The sequence below is a fragment of the Nerophis lumbriciformis genome, linkage group LG04, assembly GCF_033978685.3.
Source record: "Nerophis lumbriciformis linkage group LG04, RoL_Nlum_v2.1, whole genome shotgun sequence".
NCBI lineage: Eukaryota > Metazoa > Chordata > Actinopteri > Syngnathiformes > Syngnathidae > Nerophis > Nerophis lumbriciformis.
In genome coordinates, this window is record NC_084551.2 from 50712501 (window position 1) to 50733016 (window position 20516).

Genomic DNA, 20516 nt, shown 5'->3' on the forward strand with positions numbered 1-20516 from the left:
GATATAATCAGTCCTGCAGCGTGTTTACTTGTGTGTGATATCCTGTGCGTTATAATCAGTCCTGCAGCGTGTTTACTTGTGCGTGATATCCTGTGCGATATAATCAGTCCTGTAGCGTGTTTACTTGTGTGTGACATCATGTGCGATATAATCAGTCTTACAGCGCGTTTACTTGTGTGATATCCTGTGCGATATAATCAGTCCTGCAGTGTGTTTACTTGTGTGTGATATCCTGTGCGATATAATCAGTCCTGCAGCTTGTTTACTTGTGTGCGATATCCTGTGCGATATAATTAGTCCTGCAGCGTGTTTACTTGTGTGTGTGTGTGTGTGTGTGTGTGTGTGTGTGTGTGTGTGTGTGTGTGTGTGTGTGTGTGTGATATCATGTGCGATATAATCAGTCCTGCAGCGTGTTTACTTGTGTGTGACATCCTGTGCGATATAATCAGTCCCACAAGGGTGTTTATCCGTGTGTGATATCATGTGCAATGTTATCAGTCCTGCGGCATGTGTACCCGTGTGTGATATCAAGTGCGATATAATCAGTCCTGCAGCGTGTTTACTTGTGTGTGGGATATCCTGTGTGATATAATCAGTCCTGCAGCGTGTTTACTTGTGTGTGTGATATCCTGTGCGATTTAATCAGTCCTGCACCGTGTTTACGTGTGTGTGATATCATGTGCGATATAATCAGTCTTGCAGCGTTTTTACGTGTGTGTGATATCATGTGATATCATCAAACCGAACTGAAACTAAGAAGAATTGTTGACCGAAATCAAAATGCTGAAAATCATCATCAAGGAGAAAGACAAGAAAATTGTCGACCTCGAAGCAAGAATTGACAAATTTGAACAGTACACCAGAATGGACGATCTGATTATAAGCGGACTGGAAATCAAACATCGAACATATGCAAGAGTGGCCGGGACTATCTGTTCAACTCAATCAATGCTACGTGTGACGACTACACCCAGGAACAATTTAATGACAACGTTAGTTTAGAACAGGCCTGGGCAATTATTTTGACTCGGGGGGCCACATTTAGAGAAAAAAATGTGTCTGGGGGCCGGTGTATCTATTTTTAGGAACACTAATACAAAACTTCACAATAATGTCCGATTGAATGCTAAAAACGTTATGACAGACCGCCTTAAAAACGTAATGGAATTTTACATTTTTCTAAGAACGATAAAACATTGAATATTGACAAAATATGAATGTCACACCCCCTTTGGATCGACATATTTTGCAATCAAGTGAAACGCAACAAAAATGCAACAAACAGTGAAATATGAACGCGATGGGTACAAAATAAACCCACCTACAATCTGATATATCACTAAGCTTTAGATCAGGGGTGTCAAACTCAAATACAGAGTGGGCCAAAATTTAAAACGGAACAAAGCCGCGGGCCAAGGTTGAACAAATTAATCTTTTAATAGGGACCCAAACAAGTTTTGCATTGAATATTGAACAAGCAAGGCTTGTATAACTTTATAGTGACATGCAAAATCCAGTTTCAAATAATAATAATTAAAAAATATCAATGCCATATCAAATACAATTTAAATAAAAATTGAATGCCTCTTTTCTATTTGCAGCCTTCTGAGGTAAATATCAACATTAACTTTTTCCACAGGCTAATAAATATGAAAATAAAATAACAATGAATAAACCAACTATTCAGGACTTTAAACTGCTCAGTTTGCAACACACTGATCTAATCTGATGTGCCCAAGCCAGATACCTGCCATCTTTTCTTGGATGCTAGTTCATTAATGTCGGGGCTCAGGCTTTGAGCTGAGGCAACCTTCATTGTCCAATGAAGGTGTTCATCAGTCATTATATCTCGTAGCCCACCCGGACCACAGTCTTGGGGGCGTGCCTTAAAGGCACTGCCTTTAACGTCCTCTACGAGCTGTCGTCCCGTCCGCTTTTCATCCGTTCTAAAAACGTGCCGGCCCAGTCACAAGATATGTGCGGCTTCTGTACGCACACACACGTGAATGCAACACACACTTGATCAACAGCAATACACGTTCCACTGAGGGTGGCCGTATAAACAACTTTAACACTGTTAGAAATATACGCCACACTGTGAATCCACACCAAACAAGAATGACAAACACATTTCGGGAGAACATCCGCACCGTAACACAACATAAACACAACAGAACAAATACCCAGAACCCTTTGCAGTACTAACTCTTCCGGGACACTACAAAATGTACCCCCGCTAAAACCAAACACCCCCCCCCCCCCCCCCACACACACACACACACACCTTGTAGCGTCCCGGAAGAGTTAGTGCTGCAAAGGATTCTGGGTATTTGTTCTGTTGTGTTTATGTTGTGTTTATGTTGTGTTACGTTGCGGATGTTCTCCCGAAATGTGTTTGTCATTCTTGTTTGGTGCGGGTTCACAGTGTGGCGTATATTTCTAACAGTGTTAAAGTTGTTTATACGGCCACCCTCAGTGTAACCTGTATCGCTGTTGATTAAGTATGCATTGCACTTGAGTGTGCGTGCAGAAGCCGCACATATGATGTGACTGGGCCAGCACTCGTTGGACTGGATGAAAAGCGGACGTGACGATTTGAAATCTGAAATTTGGGAGTCTCCCGGGAGGGTTGGCAAGTATGAGAATTAGCGGTGAATGTGGTGTTACCGCGGCACCGCCACTGTATATAATCGGCGGGCCAGCTCTAGTGTTAATTTGATAACGCCTCAAGGGCCAAGTGAAATTACACGGCGGTCCAAATTTGGCCCGCGGGCCAGAGTTTGACACCCATGCTTTAGAACTTTGTTGTGAAAAGCTCCTTCCGCGTCTGTGGAAACGCTTCCCACCCACACTGCTTGGTGCCTCGTCTGAGCTGCTGTGATGTAGATGACCATAGTAACTCATTAGATGACCATAGTAACTCATTAGATGACCATAGTAACTCATTACATGACCATAGTAACTCATTAGATGACCATAGTAACTCATTAGATGACCATAGTAACTCATTACATGACCATAGTAACTCATTAGATGACCATAGTAACTCATTAGATGACCATAGTAACTCATTAGATGACCATAGTAACTCATTACATGACCATAGTAACTCATTAGATGACCATAGTAACTCATTAGATGACCATAGTAACTCATTAGATGACCATAGTAACTCATTACATGACCATAGTAACTCATTACATGACCATAGTAACTCATTAGATGACCATAGTAACTCATTAGATGACCATAGTAACTCATTAGATGACCATAGTAACTCATTACATGACCATAGTAACTCATTACATGACCATAGTAACTCATTAGATGACCATAGTAACTCATTAGATGACCATAGTAACTCATTACATGACCATAGTAACTCATTACATGACCGTAGTAACTCATTACATGACCATAGTTACTCATTAGATGACCATAGTAACTCATTAGATGACCATAGTAAGAAATTAGATGACCATAGTAACTAGTATATCATCCATAAGTGCAGATTCCAACCATATAAAGACTTAGTATAGTTGAAGACTTACGGTCATTAGAAAACATCACTGCACATCATAATGGCAGCTACACTTTACATCTTAAAGATCTAAAAAACATTATTTGGGAATGTCCGGCGGGCCAGATTGAAAAGCTTAACGGGCCGCATGTGGTCCCCGGACCTTAATTTGCCCAGGTCTGGTTTAGATAGTACATTTTCTTTAATACATTTCAACTGTAGAAGCTTATATGCGAATTTCTCGAAGATTGACGAATACTTGAAGATAAGGCGATATATCAAAATATTAGATATATCGTGGGTTTGTCTCTGTGCGATATAGAAAATGACTATATCGTGATATTTGAGTATACGTTCTCACGCAGTTGCTTTTAGCTGCGGGCATTACACTACAGGCTCTTCTCACTCTTTCTCGTCTCTCCTTCTCACAGAGACATAAACTAGCGCACCTTCTTACATACGTCACATACGTATACGCCCTCGGGGAGCAGAGGGGTAGCAGCATGGGTAAAGTTAGCTGTGGTGCGAGTGGTAATACGAGAGAGAGAAGGTGCGAATCTGGTAACAAATGAAGGAAGAATTAATTCCTAAGAAAAACAGCACGGGGTTCATCGTCTGGCGGTGGTTTGGCTTCAAGTGGGAATATGTCGAACAGACAACCGTAATTTGTCAAGTGTGGGACGAAAGCGTTGCTACAAAAAGTAGCATTACTGCTAATATGTACAAACCCTGTTTCCATATGAGTTGGGAAATTGTGTTAGATGTAAATATAAATGGAATACAATGATTTGTAAATAATTTTCAACCCATATTCAATTGAATGCACTACAAAGACAAGATATTTGATGTTCAAACTCATAAACTTTATTTTTTTTGTGCAAATAATAATTAACTTAGAATTTCATGGCTGCAACACGTGCCAAAGTAGTTGGGAAAGGGCATGTTCACCACTGTGTTACATGGCCTTTCCTTTTAACAACACTCAGTAAACGTTTGGGAACTGAGGAGACACATTTTTGAAGCTTCTCAGGTGGAATTATTTCCCATTCTTGCTTGATGTACAGCTTAAGTTGTTCAACAGTCCGGGGGTCTCCGTTGTGCTATTTTAGGCTTCATAATGCGCCACACATTTTTAATGGGAGACAGGTCTGGACTACAGGCAGGCCAGTCTAGTACCCGCACTCTTTTACTATGAAGCCACGTTGATGTAACATGTGGCCTGGCATTGTCTTGCTGAAATAAGCAGGGGCGTCCATGGTAACGTTGCTTGGATGGCAACATATGTTGCTCCAAAACCTGTTTGTACCTTTCAGCATTAATGGCACCTTCACAGATGTGTAAGTTACCCATGTCTTGGGCACTAATACACCCCCATACCATCACACATGCTGGCTTTTCAACTTTGCGCCTATAACAATCCGGATGGTTCTTTTCCTCTTTGGTCCGGAGGACACGACGTCCACAGTTTCCAAAAACAATTTGAAATGTGGACTCGTCAGACCACAGAACACTTTTCCACTTTGTATTAGTCCATCTTAGATGAGCTCAGGCCCAGCAAAGCTGACGGCGTTTCTGGGTGTTGTTGATAAACGGTTTTGGCCTTGCATAGGAGAGTTTTAACTTGCACTTACAGATGTAGCGACCAACTGTAGTTACTGACAGTGGGTTTCTGAAGTGTTCCTGAGCCCATGTGGTGATATCCTTTACACACTGATGTCGCTTGTTGATGCAGTACAGCCTGAGGGATCCAAGGTCACGGTCTTAGCTGCTTACGTGCAGTGATTTCTCCAGATTCTCTGAACCCTTTGATGATATTACGGACCGTAGATGGTGAAACCCCTAAATTCCTTGCAATAGCTGGTTGAGAAAGGTTTTTCTTAAACTGTTCAACAATTTGCTCACGCATTTGTTGACAAAGTGGTGACCCTCGCCCCATCCTTGTTTGTGAATGACTGAGCATTTCATGGAATCTACTTTTATACCCAATCATGGCACCCACCTGTTCCCAATTTGCCTGTTCACCTGTGGGATGTTCCAAATAAGTGTTTGATGAGCATTCCTCAACTTTATCAGTATTTTTTGCCACTTTTCCCAACTTCTTTGTCACGTGTTGCTGGCATCAAATTCTAAAGTTAATGATTATTTGCAAAAAAAAAAAAAAAGTTTATGAGTTTGAACATCAAATATGTTGTCTTTGTAGCATATTCAACTGAATATGGGTTGAAAAGGATTTGCAAATCATTGTATTCCGTTTATATTTACATCTAACACAATTTCCCAACTCATATGGAAACGGGGTTTGTACATTTTCTTTGATTGACGAATACTATTACTAAATGGCAAATTCAAAATAATAGCACTTTCTGAAACATGGATCGATAAAGACAGAGGTATGGATTTCTCCATTGAAATGTAGACGTGTTGAAGAGAAATGTTATTGTCACGTGTTTATATAGGACACCTGGGTCTAAGGTAGAAGCATTTAATGATAGTCTGGAAAAATGATTGTGTAAGGTAAAGGAAAAGAAAACATTCGTCATGTGTGGCGACTATAACATAGACCTGCGAAGCTCACCCAGAAATAAATCAACAAGAGACTTCTTGGATGTGGTATATAGTACATTGATCACCAAACCCAGTAGAATAAGGACAAATTGTGCAACATTAATTGATCACATCTTTATAAATGACATAGAAAATAATATAAAAAGTGGACTAGTAATTAATGATATAAGTGACCACTTACCCGTGTTTCTTACTTATGACTGTCCAACGTATAGAAAGAGGGAGGAAAAAACCCATAGGTATGTAAGGAAAAGGACTGAAGAGGCAATAAATAGAGCACAGCTTCAGTGTTTACAGCTTCACATTTCTTGTTTGTTTTTAAGCCAAAATTCCGGTAAGTACTGCTCATATTACCAGGATTGTCACAATGTGAAAAAAAAATATAAAAAAAATACCAGAATTTTTCAAAGGCAGTGTAGTACCATTTTTAACTCATTAGTAAAAATTAAACACCTTTCCTCTTTTGCTAGCAAGCCTGTCAAACTTCGGCGTTTGGGTAGAAGCCGTCGTTGCTGACATGTTGTGTTGTTGTGTGTCCATGTTGTTGTTTTCTTTTTTTTTAGAAAACACGACCTGATTAGAAGACGTGCCACACATCAAATAGACTTCACACACGCCCGCAGACACACATCTCACAGGGTGGCATGGACACTCGGATATTATTAACACATTGTGCTTGGCGCCAGACGCCGAAAGGGACACACACACACACACACACACACACACACACACACACACACACACACAAACACACACATATCCCTTCATGTTTATCCAGACCTCGCTTTTAATATTTGAATTTGCCACACTTTCAAACTGGCAGCCTCGGGACACACTCTTACATCTGGGTCCTCCCCTTCGCTCCCTCCCTCCCTCACCCATCCTCCTTCTCCTCAGCCTCTCCTCCATCCATCCATCATCCATCCATCCATCCACCATTCTTCCCTTCCTCTCCTCCTTTGTCTTCCTCCATAGGGCTCGTCTTTTCATGTATCATATGACACGTCAAGCCAGCAAGCTGGACGTAGAAATGAGCATCAAGCCACACACACACACACACACACATACACGCACACACGCACACACACACACACACACACACACACACACACACACACACACACACACTTGTATTTGTTACCTTCTTCAGACCTGAGAAAAATGCCTCCCTCTCTCGGACCAGCCTTTCTAGATATATAAAGATTTGTATTTACAACATTAATAATATATACAAACTATGCAAATATAAAAAAGTTTCTTGTGAAAAATGAGTTGGAATTTCACAAGAAAAAGGTCTCAGTTTCAAAAGAAAAACGTAGAATTTTGGCCGTATTATAATAAAAGTCGTCATTTTACTAAACGCAAGTCAAAATGCTACAAGAAAAAGTGAACATTTGTGCGATATTATGATAAAAGTTGGAATTTTACTCAATAACAGTCGCAATTTTATAAGAAAAGCTTAAAGTTTTGGCAATTTTATGAAAAGAGTCGTAATTTTACTCAACAAAAGTCACAATTTTATAAGAAAACTGCAAAATGTTGGCAATATTATAACAATAATCGGAATTTTACTTGGCAAAATGATGACAAAAGTCACAATTTTACTCAGAACTACTAAGAACGACAAAAAAAATGGCAATATTGTGATAAAAGTCAGAATATTACATGACAAATGTCATAATTTTGTATTAAAAAGTAATAATTTTACATTAAAAAGTAATAATTTTACGAGAAAATATTGCAATATTACAGAAACAGAAAGAATATGAGAAATTGTTTCAAATTGTATAAGAAAGAAGTAGACACATTGTGAAAAAAGACTGCTTTTAGTTAAAAAAATAATGTTTTTAAATGTTGTGTTTGTAATTGTTTTTTAATCTTCTTATTCACTTCAAGTTATTACGATTTATCTCTATATACATATCTAATTTGATTTTTTAGTTAATTTTGGCCAAAGGGGGCGCATTTCAATTTCTTACACACACTTGTTATTTCATATGTTGACCAGAGGGGGAGCACTTTTAAAACCGACACACAGTCAATTTGAAAAATCCCTCCTTTTTGGGACCACCCTCATTTTGATAGATTTCACCACCAGGGGTGCACATGAGACATTCTCTATTACATGCAATGGTTTTCTGTATTGGGACCATGATTTATGTCCTGACTTGTTCACACCTCCTCATATGGAAGCTACTTTTCCTTGTTGATGTCTCAAGAAGGGAAGAAATACAAGAACACACACACACACTTATACATTGTGATGTCCTTTCAGCAGTGAAAGTCAAGAAAGAGTTGTGCACGTTTTTTTGACACTTCTCTTTGTCTTGAATCATTCTGATGTCATTTTCCGTGTGTGTCTGTGTGTGTGTGTGTGTGTGTGTGTGTGTGTGTGTGTGTGTGTGTGTGTGTGTGTGTGTGTGTGTGTGTGTGTGTGTGTGTGTGTGTGTGTGTGTGTGTGTGTGTGTGTGTGTGTGTGTGTGTGTGTGCAGCGTGGGAGCGGTCCAGGCCGTCTCCTTCCAGAAGAAGACCCTGGCCTACGTGTTGCAGGTGAATCCCGGCAACCTGTTCAGCATCAACCAGGAGAGCGGCGCGCTCGGCCTCACGCGCGGCGTGGACTACGAGAGCGGACACAACGTGCACACTCTTCAGGTCCGAGCCTCCGAACCCGACACCGGCCTCAGCGGACTGACGGAGGTACGCACAACAACGGGCGAATATTCCGGCTTTTTTTTATTACTTTTTGTGCAAGCGATTCAAATATTTAATCGCGATTAATCGCGGTTTGGTCATATTTCATTTAAAATTAATCATGATTAATCGCAGGTAGATATGATTTTTCGTCATTAATACGGGACTTTTTTAAACATTGTTATTTTTTAAACAGCTCAACACTAAAAGGACAATGAGAATTAAAAACAATGACATGCAGTGCGTTGTTGTTGTCTTGCCAGATGTTGTGTTTTCTGTTGTCATGATCCGTGTCATGTTTTAGTTACGTTCTGTCACGGCGGGGTTGCAGCTTACTGCAAATGGACTACTCTGGACAAGGCGTGCAGGTAGGAACATGCGCCGGTTCAATCTCTCTCCTGTGCTAGTTTGAAGCCGACACGACAAACGCGCTTAGAGGAGATAATGTTAGAAAAAAGGTGACCGGTTTTTACAAAACTTTTGTTTTGAAGGGGGAATTGCAAACTTCCTGTTGATTTTTGCTGAAGGATGTCAATATATGAAATGTAGGTCTAAGTGAGACCTACATAGAGGTTTTTGTTTCATGTCTCTAAGACATACCTAATGGAAGTTACATGCAGTTTTGTCTGAGTTTTCTTCCTAGGAGCAGTTGTGTCTGTGTTTTCTTCCTATGGAGCGCTAGAGCGCAATTTTGAGTTTTGGGGTTGGTTTTTTTTTTTTATTAGATCACAATTTTTGCCAGTCCTGATGTGTGTGTCCAGTTTGGTGAGTTTTGAAGCATGTTAAGGGGGTCAAATTACAGCTCAAAGAGGCAAAAGTGACTGTTTTTAGTAAACTTTTGTTTTGAAAGGGGAATTGCCAACTTCCTGTTGATTTTTGCTGAAGGATGTCAATGTATGAAATCTAGGTCTAAGTCAGACCTACATAGAGGTTTTTGTTTCATTCCTACTGGAAGTTACAGGCAGTTTTGTCTGAGTTTTGTCTGAGCAGGTGTGTCTGTGTTTTTTTCCTATGGGGCGCTAGAGCGCAATTTTGAGTTTTGGGGTTGTTTTTTTATTAGATCGCAATTTTTGCCAGTCCTGATGTGTGTGTCCAGTTTGGTGAGTTTTGAAGAATGTTAAGGGGGTCAAATTACAGCTCAAAGAGGCAAAAGTGACTGTTTTTAGTAAACGTTTGTTTTGAAGGGGGAATTGCCAACTTCCTGTTGGTTTTTGCTGAAGGATGTCAATGTATGAAATCTAGGTTTAAGTCAGACCTACATAGAGGTTTTTGTTTCATGTATCTACGACATTCCTACCGGAAGTTACAAGTACCGTATTTTTCGGACTATAAGTCGCAGTTTTTTTCATAGTTTGGCCGGGGGTGTGACTTATACTCAGGAGCGACTTATGTGTGAAATGATTAACACATTAGCGTAAAATATCAAATAATATTATTTAGCTCATTCACGTAAGAGACTAGACGTATAAGATTTCATGGGATTTAGCGATTAGGAGTGACAGATTGTTTGGTAAACGTATAGCATGTTCTATATGTTATAGTTATTTGAATGACTCTTACCATAATATGTTACGTTAACATACCAGGCACGTTCTCAGTTGGTTATTTATGCCTCATATAACGTACACTTATTCAGCCTGTTGTTCACTATTCTTTATTTATTTTAAATTGCCTTTCAAATGTCTATTCTTGGTGTTGGGTTTTATCAAGTAAATTTCCCCCAAAAATGCGACTTATACTCCAGTGCGACGTATATATGTTTTTTTCATTCTTTATTATGCATTTTCGGCCGGTGCGACTTATACTCCGGAGCGACTTATACTTCGAAAAATACGGTAGTTTTGTCTGTGTTTTTTCCTAGGGGGCGCTAGAGCGCAATTTTGAGTTTTGGGGTTTGGTTTTTTTGATTAAATGGCAATTTTCGCTAGTGCTGATGTGTGTGTCAAATATGGTGAGTTTTGAAGCATGTTAAGGGGGTCAAATTACAGCTCAAAGAGGCGGCGGAATAATAATGATAATAATAATAATAAAACGCACAAAATACAATAGGGTCCTCTGTCCTAAAGGTACATTGCGGTCCCTAATAAAACAAAAACAAAACCCCCCGGGAAGAGCTGGTCGAAGTGGCTGGGGAGAGGAAAGTCTGGGCTTCCCCGCTTAGGCTGCTGCCCCCGCGACCCGACCTCGGATAAGCGGAAGAAGGTGGACAAAAGAAGATGTTGTGATTAGGGATGATGTTTGATAATAAATTATCGAGTTCGAGCCTATTATCGAATCCTCTTATCGAACCGATTCCTTATCGATTCTCTTATCGAGTCCAGATAGGTTGTTGTATATGGAAAAAAAACACAATATTTGGTTTAACAAAAGCTCACTTTTATTATATAAGGGGTGGGGGTGTGGTTGGGGGCGTGGCTAAGAGGGGAGGAGTATATTTACAGCTAGAATTCACCAAGTCAAGGATTTCATATATATATATATATACAAATAAAATAAATACTTGAATTTCAGTGTTCATTTATTTACACATATACACACACATAACACTCATCTACTCATTGTTGAGTTAAGGGTTGAATTGTCCATCCTTGTTCTATTCTCTGTCACTATTTTTCTAACCATGCTGAACACCCTTTCGCAGGTACCCAGAAAGGTTTCGAGTACCACCAAAAAAACGGAATCTCTGAAGACAGTATAAAAATCTGTGTTAAAGGTGTACAAATACTGTTTGTATAATAAGCATGTTATTGTTTACAAATGAGGGTTAAGAGTTCAGTACTAAAAAAAAAAAAAAATGTGGCTTAAGTACAGTTTTTTAATTGAGCTGCTGCATTTTTGGTTGGGTTGTTTATTTATTTTGAGTAACTTCTACAATTCTAAAAGGGGAGGAATGTAATAGAGTGATCTATGTTTGTCTGTTGCCATCTCCTGGTGAATGTTGGCTATAGCGTACTGGGGTTACTTTTTGGTTGGCCAACGATTTACGTGGTGTTGCGCACCTGACGTCAAGTGTGTGAGTCTGTTCTGAAGTCTACAGTAAAGAGACGTACTTCATCACCTCGCCTGGTTATGGCCTCCAACTCAATATATTACAACAACATTGCTGTTTACGGCAGACAAACTGATTTACGGTAGAATAAAACATGACTGCTGTTGTTGTGTGTTGTTACCGCGCTAGGAGGACGTTAATGAAACTGCCTAACAATAAACCCACATAAGAAACCAAGAACTCGCCCTCCATCATTCTCCAGTTATAACGTGTTTGGGCAGGCACGCTGTTTATATTGTGGGAAAGCGGACGTGAATACAGGCTGTTGACACGTCACTCAGGTCCGCATGGAGATGGAGGGGGCGTGGCTTCCAGCTCCGCCTGAATTTCGGGAGATTTTCTGGAGAAAATTTGTCCCGGGAGGTTTTCGGGAGAGGCGCTGAATTTCGGGAGTCTCCCGGAAATTCCGGGAGGGTTGTTAACTATGTGTACTTGGTATCATTACAGTGGATGTCTTTAGTACCGAATATGATTCATTAGTATCGCGATACTCTATTTATACCGGTATGCCGTACAACCCTAGTCGGATGTGAAAAATTCAGAATTGCACTGTTTTCCGGGAGACTCCCGAAGTTCAGCGCCTCTCCCGAAAACCTCCCGGGACAAATTTTCTCCTGAAATTCAGGCGGAGCTGGAGGCCACGCCCCCTCCAGCTCCATGCGGACCTGAGTGACGTGTTGACAGCCTGTTCTCACGTCCGCTTTCCCACCATATAAACAGCTAATGATCGAGGGCGAGTTCTTGGTTTCTTATGTGTGTTTATTGTTAGGCAGTTTCATTAACGTCCTCCCAGCGCGGTAACAACAAACAACAACAGCAGTCAAGTTTTCGTCCCCCGTAAAGCAGTTCGTCTGCCGAAAACAGCAATGTTGTGACACTTTTAAACAGGACAATACTGCCATCTACTGTACATGCATGTGACCCACCCATAATTTGTCACATTTTTGTGTTGATTTATTTATTTTATTTTGTGGTTTGAATTCGTTTTTGGAGCTGTCATTACAGATTTATCAGTATTCACATTGGTCAGTAGGGGGCAGTAGGGCGTTTCTTCCCAATTGAATGCTATCACCTGCAGACCGGAAGTGTCTTGTCATTCTGATGAGCGCGACCAGTCTGTGAACAATTGAAACGTCCTGTGTGCTTTTTCCTCCTGTATAACAGGTTAGTTTTGGTGAATCAACTCACTGAATAATATCAATGTGATCTTTATAAATTTAAGTACACATTCTGATGGTGGAGCCTAACTCTAAAGTGTTTGTGAGTGGTAGTTTGTATTTGTGAATGAATCCAGTGCACAGCTGCAGTAATCAATACAAAAAGGCGACGTGAGTGCCCAATGTTTATATAGGAACTTCTGATCCTAATTCAGACTCCCAAATTAGAGCTCCCGTTTTCTTATTGATTTTATAATGTATATTTGTATAATGTGTGTGTTCTGAAATAGTGACAGAGAATAGAACAAGGATGGACAATTCAACCCTTAACTCAACAATGAGTAGATGAGTGTTATGTGTGTGTAAATGTGTAAATAAATGAACACTGAAATTCAAGTATTTCTTTACACCTCCAGAAATCGGAGGTCTCAAGGTTGGCAGGTATGCCTTAGTGGTGGTTGCAGGATTCAGGTGCAGGTCTCCAAAGAAGCCTCTTCAGCCTTCAATTCGGGCGAACGATCCGCTGCTGAATCCGATTTGTCGTGACGCGACTCAATGATCAGCTGCACCGACGCACACGCTCCGAGTGCGCAGGGTTCTCACTCCCTCGTGGGAAGCTCTGCCGCTCTTTACGTCAACACACACCTGGAGGAGTCCATTATCACCTCCGCTCGCTGTCCAAATGTTGCTAACAGCTTTGGAAAAAACTGCTAAACAAGCAGTGTCCCCCAAAGGCCTCAGCGTCTCCATTAGCTTGGCGGACTAATCCACTCCGAGGTCCCCAGTTTGTCCGAATGCGTATTAGTGTGTGTGTGTGTGTGTGTGTGGTGTGTACCATGACACTTGTGCAGGTTCACGTCTGGTTGTCCTTGTGGGGCAAAAGAGCACCCCCTACTGGCGGCCTACATGAAGTCTGTTTAACAGGAAGCACACTGTCTGTATTTCCCTCACACATTTAACCGTGCGCTCCAGATATAAAAATGATGGAGTTTTATGGGGCTTCGTCCAGAAATCGCGGAACAATTTGCCGAAGCAGCCGCGCATCCCGGACTTCCTCCCTCCGCCGCCTCGCCGCTATTACCCGACATTTAGCGTGTCCGAGGCTCAGGACTGGAAAATCAATGCTCAGGCGCCGCGCAGCCTCTCCAGGTTAAATTACAGCAATGGAAAATAGCATATTGCTTTGAGCGCCGGTGGCTCGGCAGAGTGGGGGAAATGGGTCGGAACGTCGGAGGAGGTCAGGATTTGCAGCTCGAAGGGGAGACAAAGTTGCTGGATGGACTTTAGTTCATTTTGTTTTGCACTAAGGCAGGGCTCTTCAACCACATCTTGAAGAGGGCCGCAGTTTCACGAGCCCAAAGGCTTGTGGATGTTTTCTCAGAAAGTGCCCCCCCCAGGTCGTATTCCTTTGAGACGGCGTGTACTTATTTGCAAAGTAAACACATGACACTGTCAATAAATTCATTGTTCTGCCCTTGCTACTCGTTCCAAGCGTGTGCAGTTTAACATATAGTTAAAGGGGAACATTATCACAATTTCAGAAGGGTTAAAACCATTAAAAATCAGTTCCCAGTGGCTTATTATATTTTTCGAAGTTTTTTTCAAAATTTTACCCATCACGCAATATCCCTAAAAAAAGCTTCAAAGTGCCTGATTTTAACCATCGTTATAAACACCCGTCCATTTTCCTGTGACGTCACACAGTGATGCCAACACAAACAAACATGGCGGATAGAACAGCAAGCTATAGCGACATTAGCTCGGATTCAAACTCGGATTTCAGCGGCTTAAGCGATTCAACAGATTACGCATGTATTGAAACGGATGGTTGTAGTGTGGAGGCAGGTAGCGAAAACGAAATTGAAGAAGAAACTGAAGCTATTGAGCCATATCGGTTTGAACCGTATGCAAGCGAAACCGACGAAAACGACACGACAGCCAGCGACACGGGAGAAAGCGAGGACGAATTCGGCGATCGCCTTCTAACCAACAATTGGTATGTGTTTGTTTGGCATTAAAGGAAACTAACAACTATGAACTAAGTTTACAGCATATGAAATACATTTGGCATGCACTTTGAGAGTGCAGACAGCCCAATTTTCATCAATTAATATATTCTGTAGACATACCCTCATCCGCTCTCTTTTCCTGAAAGCTGATCTGTTCAGTTTTGGAGTTGATGTCAGCAGGCCGGGGAAGCTAGGGTTGATATTCTTCTCTTGATCATCTTCGGTGGCATAAGGGACGGTGTGAGCCAAGACATCCAGGGGGTTTAGCTCGCTCGTCTGCGGGAACAAACTGCCGCCATTGCTTGCCATTCTACTGAGGACCTTTGTCCCTGAATTGCTCACACACTCCGGCAGATTCAATGGGGGTCTAGCGGCAGATTTCTTTGACTTTATCGTTGGAAATGCATCTGCTTTGAGTGTCGCAGGATATCCACACATTCTTGCCATCTCTGTCGTGGCATAGCTTTCGTCGGTAAAGTGTGCCGAACAAACGTCCAATTTCTTGCCACTTTCGCATCTTTGGGCCACTGGTGCAACTTGAATCCGTCCCTGTTCGTGTTGTTACACCCTCCGACAACACACCGACGAGGCATGATGTCTCCAAGGTACGGAAAACAGTCGAAAAAACGGAAAATAATAGAGCTGATTTGATTCGGTGTTTGTAATGTGTTTGAAAAAATGGCGGATTGCTTCCCGATGTGACGTGACGTCATCGCTCCGAGAGCGAATATTAGAAAGGCGTTTAATTCGGCAAAATTCACCCATTTAGAGTTCGGAAATCGGTTAAAAAAATATATGGTCTTTTTTCTGCAACATCAAGGTATATATTGACGCTTACATAGGTCTGGTGATAATGTTCCCCTTTGAAGGAACAGAAGCTCCAGAAGTTTTAAGGATTGATGTTCCTTATTTTGAACTATTTTCCTTCCTCGGTTTTATTTCTTTACACTTCTTCCTTCATTTAGGTTTGTAACACTGAAAATATGAACAAGAAATAAACATAACTGAAGGGTTGTCCCGATACCAATATTTTGGTACCGGCACCAAAATGTATTTCGATACTTTTCGATACTTTTCTAAATAAAGGGGACCACAAAAAATGGCATTATTGGCTTTATTTTAACAAAAAATCTTACGGTACATTAAACATATGTTTCTTATTGCAATCAAAGAACAATTTTGGCCTTAAATAAAATAGTGAACATGCTAGACCACTTCTCTTTTAGTAGTAAGTAAGCAAACAAAGGCTCTTAATTTGGCAGTAACATATTGTGTCATTTTCCATTCTGTTATTTTGTCAAAATTATAAGGGACAAGCGGTAGAAAATGGATTATTAATCTACTTGTCTAAAAGTTTTTACATTTATTTATGTATTTTTTTTCAGAACATATATGCTTTGTTGTGTAGTCCCTGGTAAAAGTCCGATTTTTGCGATTTATTTTGATTTTTTCCTCAGAACATTCATACTTTGTTGTCCAGTCGCTGGTAAAAGTCGGATTTTCACGGATTATTTTGATTTTTTTTCAGAACATTCATACTTTGTTGTCCAGTCGCTGGTAAAAGTCCGATTTTTGCGATTTATTTGTATCTTTTTTCAAAACATTCTTACTTTGTTGTCCAGTCTCTGATAAAAGTCAGATTTTTGCAAATTATTTAGATTTTTTTTCAGAACATTCAACATTTTTTGGTCCAGTCGATGGTAAAAGTCAGATTTTTGCGATTTATTTAAAAAAACGTTCAGAACATTCATACTTTGTTCTCCAGTTGCTGGTAAAAGTCAGATTTTTGTGATTTATTGACATTTTTTTTTCAGAAAATTCATACTTTGTTGTCCAGTCGATGGTAAAAGTCAGATTTTTGCGACCTATTTTGATTTTTTTTTCAAAACATTCATGTTTTGTTGTCCAGTCGCTAGTAAAAGTCAGATTTTTGCAATTTATTTAGATTTTTTTTCAGAACATTCAAAATTTTTTGGTGCAGTCGCTGGTAAAAGTCTGATTTTTGCGATTTATTTAGATTTTTTTCAGAACATTCATACTTTGTTGTCGAGTCTCTGGTAAAACTCAGATTTTTGCAATTTATTTGGATTTTTTTCTTAAAACATTCATACTTTGTTGTCCAGTCGCTGGTAAAAGTCAGATTTTTGCAATTTAGGTAAAAGTCAGATTTTTGCGATTTATTTAGATTTTTTTTTCAGAACATTCAAACTTTGTTGCCAGTCGCTGGTAAAAGTCAGATTTTTGCGATTTATTTGTATCTTTTTTCAAAACATTCTTACTTTGTTGCCAGTCGCTGGTAAAAGTCAGATTTTTGCGAATTATTTAGATTTTTTTTCAGAACATTAAAATGTTTTTGGTCCAGTCGATGGTAAAAGTCAGATTTTTGCGATTTATTTATAAAATCGTTCAGAACATTCATACTTTGTTGTCCAGTCGCTGGTAAAAGTCAGATTTTTGCAACTTATTTTGATTGTTTTTCAAAACATTCATACTTTGTTGTTAAATGTCAGATTTTTGAGACCTATTTTGATTTTTTGAGAACATTCATACTTTGTTGTCCAGTCGCTCGTAAAAGTCAGATTTTTGCGATTTTTAAGATTTTTCTCTCAGAACATTCATACTTTGTTGTCCAGTCGCTGGTAAAAGTCTGATCTTTGCAATTTAGGTAAAAGTCAGATTTTTGCGATTTGTTTAGATTTTTTTTTCAGAACATTCAAACTCTGTTGTCCAGTCGCTGGTAAAAGTCTGATTTTTGCGATTTATTTGTATCTTTTTTCAAAATATTCTTACTTTGTTGCCAGTCGATGGTAAAAGTCAGATTTTTGCGAATTATTTAGATTTTTTTTCAGAACATTAAAATGTTTTTGGTCCAGTCGATGGTAAAAGTCAGATTTTTGCGATTTATTTATAAAATCGTTCAGAACATTCATACTTTGTTTTCCAGTCGCTGGTAAAAGTCAGATTTTTGCAACCTATTTTGATTGTTTTTCAAAACATTCATACTTTGTTGTTAAATGTCAGATTTTTGCGACCTATTTTGATTTTTTGAGAACATTCATACTTTGTTGTCCAGTCGCTCGTAAAAGTCAGATTTTTGCGATTTATTAAGATTTTTTTCTCAGAACATTCATACTTTGTTGTCCAGTCACTGGTAAAAGTCTGATTTTTGCAATTTAGGTAAAAGTCAGATTTTTGCGATTTATTTAGATTTTTTTTTCAGAACATTCAAACTTTGTTGTCCAGTCGCTGGTAAAAGTCAGATTTTTGCGATTTATTTGTATCTTTTTTCAAAACATTCTTACTTTGTTGTCCAGTCGCTGGTAAAAGTCTGATTTTTGCGAATTATTTTGATTTTTTTTCAGAACATTAAAATTAGTTTGGTCCAGTTGCTGGTAAAAGTCAGATTTTTGCGATTTATTGACATTTTTTTTCAGAACATTCATACTTTGTTGTCCAGTCTCTGGTAAAAGTCAGATTCTTGCGATTTATTGACATATGTTTTCAGAACATTCATACTTTGTTGTCCAGTCGCTGGTAAAACTCCGATTTTTGCGATTCAGAAAATTCATACTTTGTTGTCCAGTCGCTGGTAAAACTCAGATTTTTGCGATTTATCTTGATTTTTTTTCAGAACATTCATACTTTGTTGTCCAGTCGCTGGTAAAACTCAGATTTTTGCGATTAATTTAGATTTTTTTCTAAGAACATTCATACTTTGTTGTCCAGTCGCTGGTAAAAGTCAGATTTTTGCGATTTATTTTCTTTCTTTTTTTTCCAGAACATTCATACTTTGTTGTCTCGTCTCTGGTAAAAATCAGATTTTCGCGGTTTATTTAGATTTTTTTTTTTTGAACATTCATACTTTGTTGTCCAGTCGCTGGTAAAATTCTGATTTTTGAGACCTATTTTGATTTTTTTTCAAAACATTCATACTTTGTTGTCCAGTCGCTGGTAAAACTCAGATTTTTGCGATTTATCTTGATTTTTTTTCAGAACATTCATACTTTGTTGCCAGTCGCTGGTAAAAGTCAAATTTTTGCGATTTATTTGTATCTTTTTTCAAAACATTCTTACTTTGTTGCCAGTCGCTGGTAAATGTCAGATTTTTGCGATTTATTGACATTTTTTTTCAGAACATTCATACTTTGTTGTCCAGTCGCTGGTAAAACTCCGATTTTTGCGATTCAGAAAATTCATACCTTGTTGTTCAGTCGATGGTAAAAGTCAGATTTTTGCGACCTATTTTGATTTTTTTTTTCAAAACATTCATACTTTGTTGTCCAGTCACTGGTAAAAGTCTGATTTTTGCGATTTATTTAGATTTTTTTCAGAACATTCATACTTAGTTGCCAGTCGCTGGTAAAACTCCAATTTTTGCAATTCAGAAAATTCATACTTTGTTGTCCAGTCGCTGGTAAAGTCCGATTTTTGCGATTTATTTTGATTTTTTTTTCAGAACATTCATACTTTGTAGTCCAGTCGCTGGTAAAACTCAGATTTTTGTGATTTATTGAAATGTTTCTTTCAGAACTTTCATACTTTGTTGTCCAGTCGCTGGTAAAAGTCAGATTTTTGCAACCTATTTTGATTGTTTTTCAAAACATTCATACTTTGTTGTTAAATGTCAGATTTTTGCGACCTATTTTGATTTTTTGAGAACATTCATACTTTGTTGTCCAGTCGCTCGTAAAAGTCAGATTTTTGCGATTTATTTAGATTTTTTTTCAAAACATTCATACTTTGTTGTCCAGTCGATGGTAAAAGTCCGATTTTTGCGACTCATTGTCTTTTCTTTTTTTTCCAGAATATTCATACTTTGTTGTCCAATCTCTGGTTAAAGTCAGATTTTTGCGATTTATTTGAATTTTTTTCTCAGAACATTAATACTTTGTTGTCTAGTCGCTGATGAAAGTCTGATTTTTGCGATTTATTTTTCAGAGTCGATCGTGCCATTTTTAGTTTGAATGAGTAGTCTTCTTCTACTCACCCCACAGTTGCTTCACAGTGACACATATGCCTCTCTGCTGCCCCCTGCAGGGTGGCAGGAGTTCTGCATGCAAGAGCAACCCTCGTTTGAATGGTATCATCAAGCCTTTTTGGGTGATGTTCGGCGGTTGAACAGCACTAAAGTATCGAGACTATTTACACAATTCTCGTATACACTTGCAGAACTTCCAGAATGTGCCTCAAAGTATGCAAAGGAAATATGTGGCGGGATTGACATGAACAAATCAGGTGTTTATATGAATAACACAAATATTGTACATGGCCTCCAGGTTGTTGTCTACATAACAGATGAGAACGACTGCACTCCTGAGTTCCTCCACTCCATCTACACTCGAGACAACATTCCTGAGAACGTCGCACCCGGAACGTCGCTGCTGCAAGGTCAGTTTGCTTTGAGAATAAAAAGTGTTTCGCGCAAGGGGGGAAGGGGGGGTCCAACTACGGCCCACGGGCCAAGTTTTCGGAGTATAAGGCACTCCGGAGTATAAGGCACTCCGGAGTATAAGTCACACCGGCCG

At 39.4% G+C, this 20516-nt stretch overlaps 1 protein-coding gene across 1 annotated transcript in view; it reads left to right on the forward strand.

Annotated features, from left to right (window-relative positions):
* Positions 1–20516, forward strand: part of LOC133603496 (neural-cadherin) — a 422478-nt gene that overhangs the window by 207228 nt on the left and 194734 nt on the right. Inside the window, exons 7-8 of the mRNA XM_072913050.1 lie at positions 8578–8782; positions 20268–20379. Of these exons, the coding sequence (XP_072769151.1) occupies positions 8578–8782; positions 20268–20379 (317 nt within the window). The remainder of the gene's footprint in view (positions 1–8577; positions 8783–20267; positions 20380–20516) is intronic.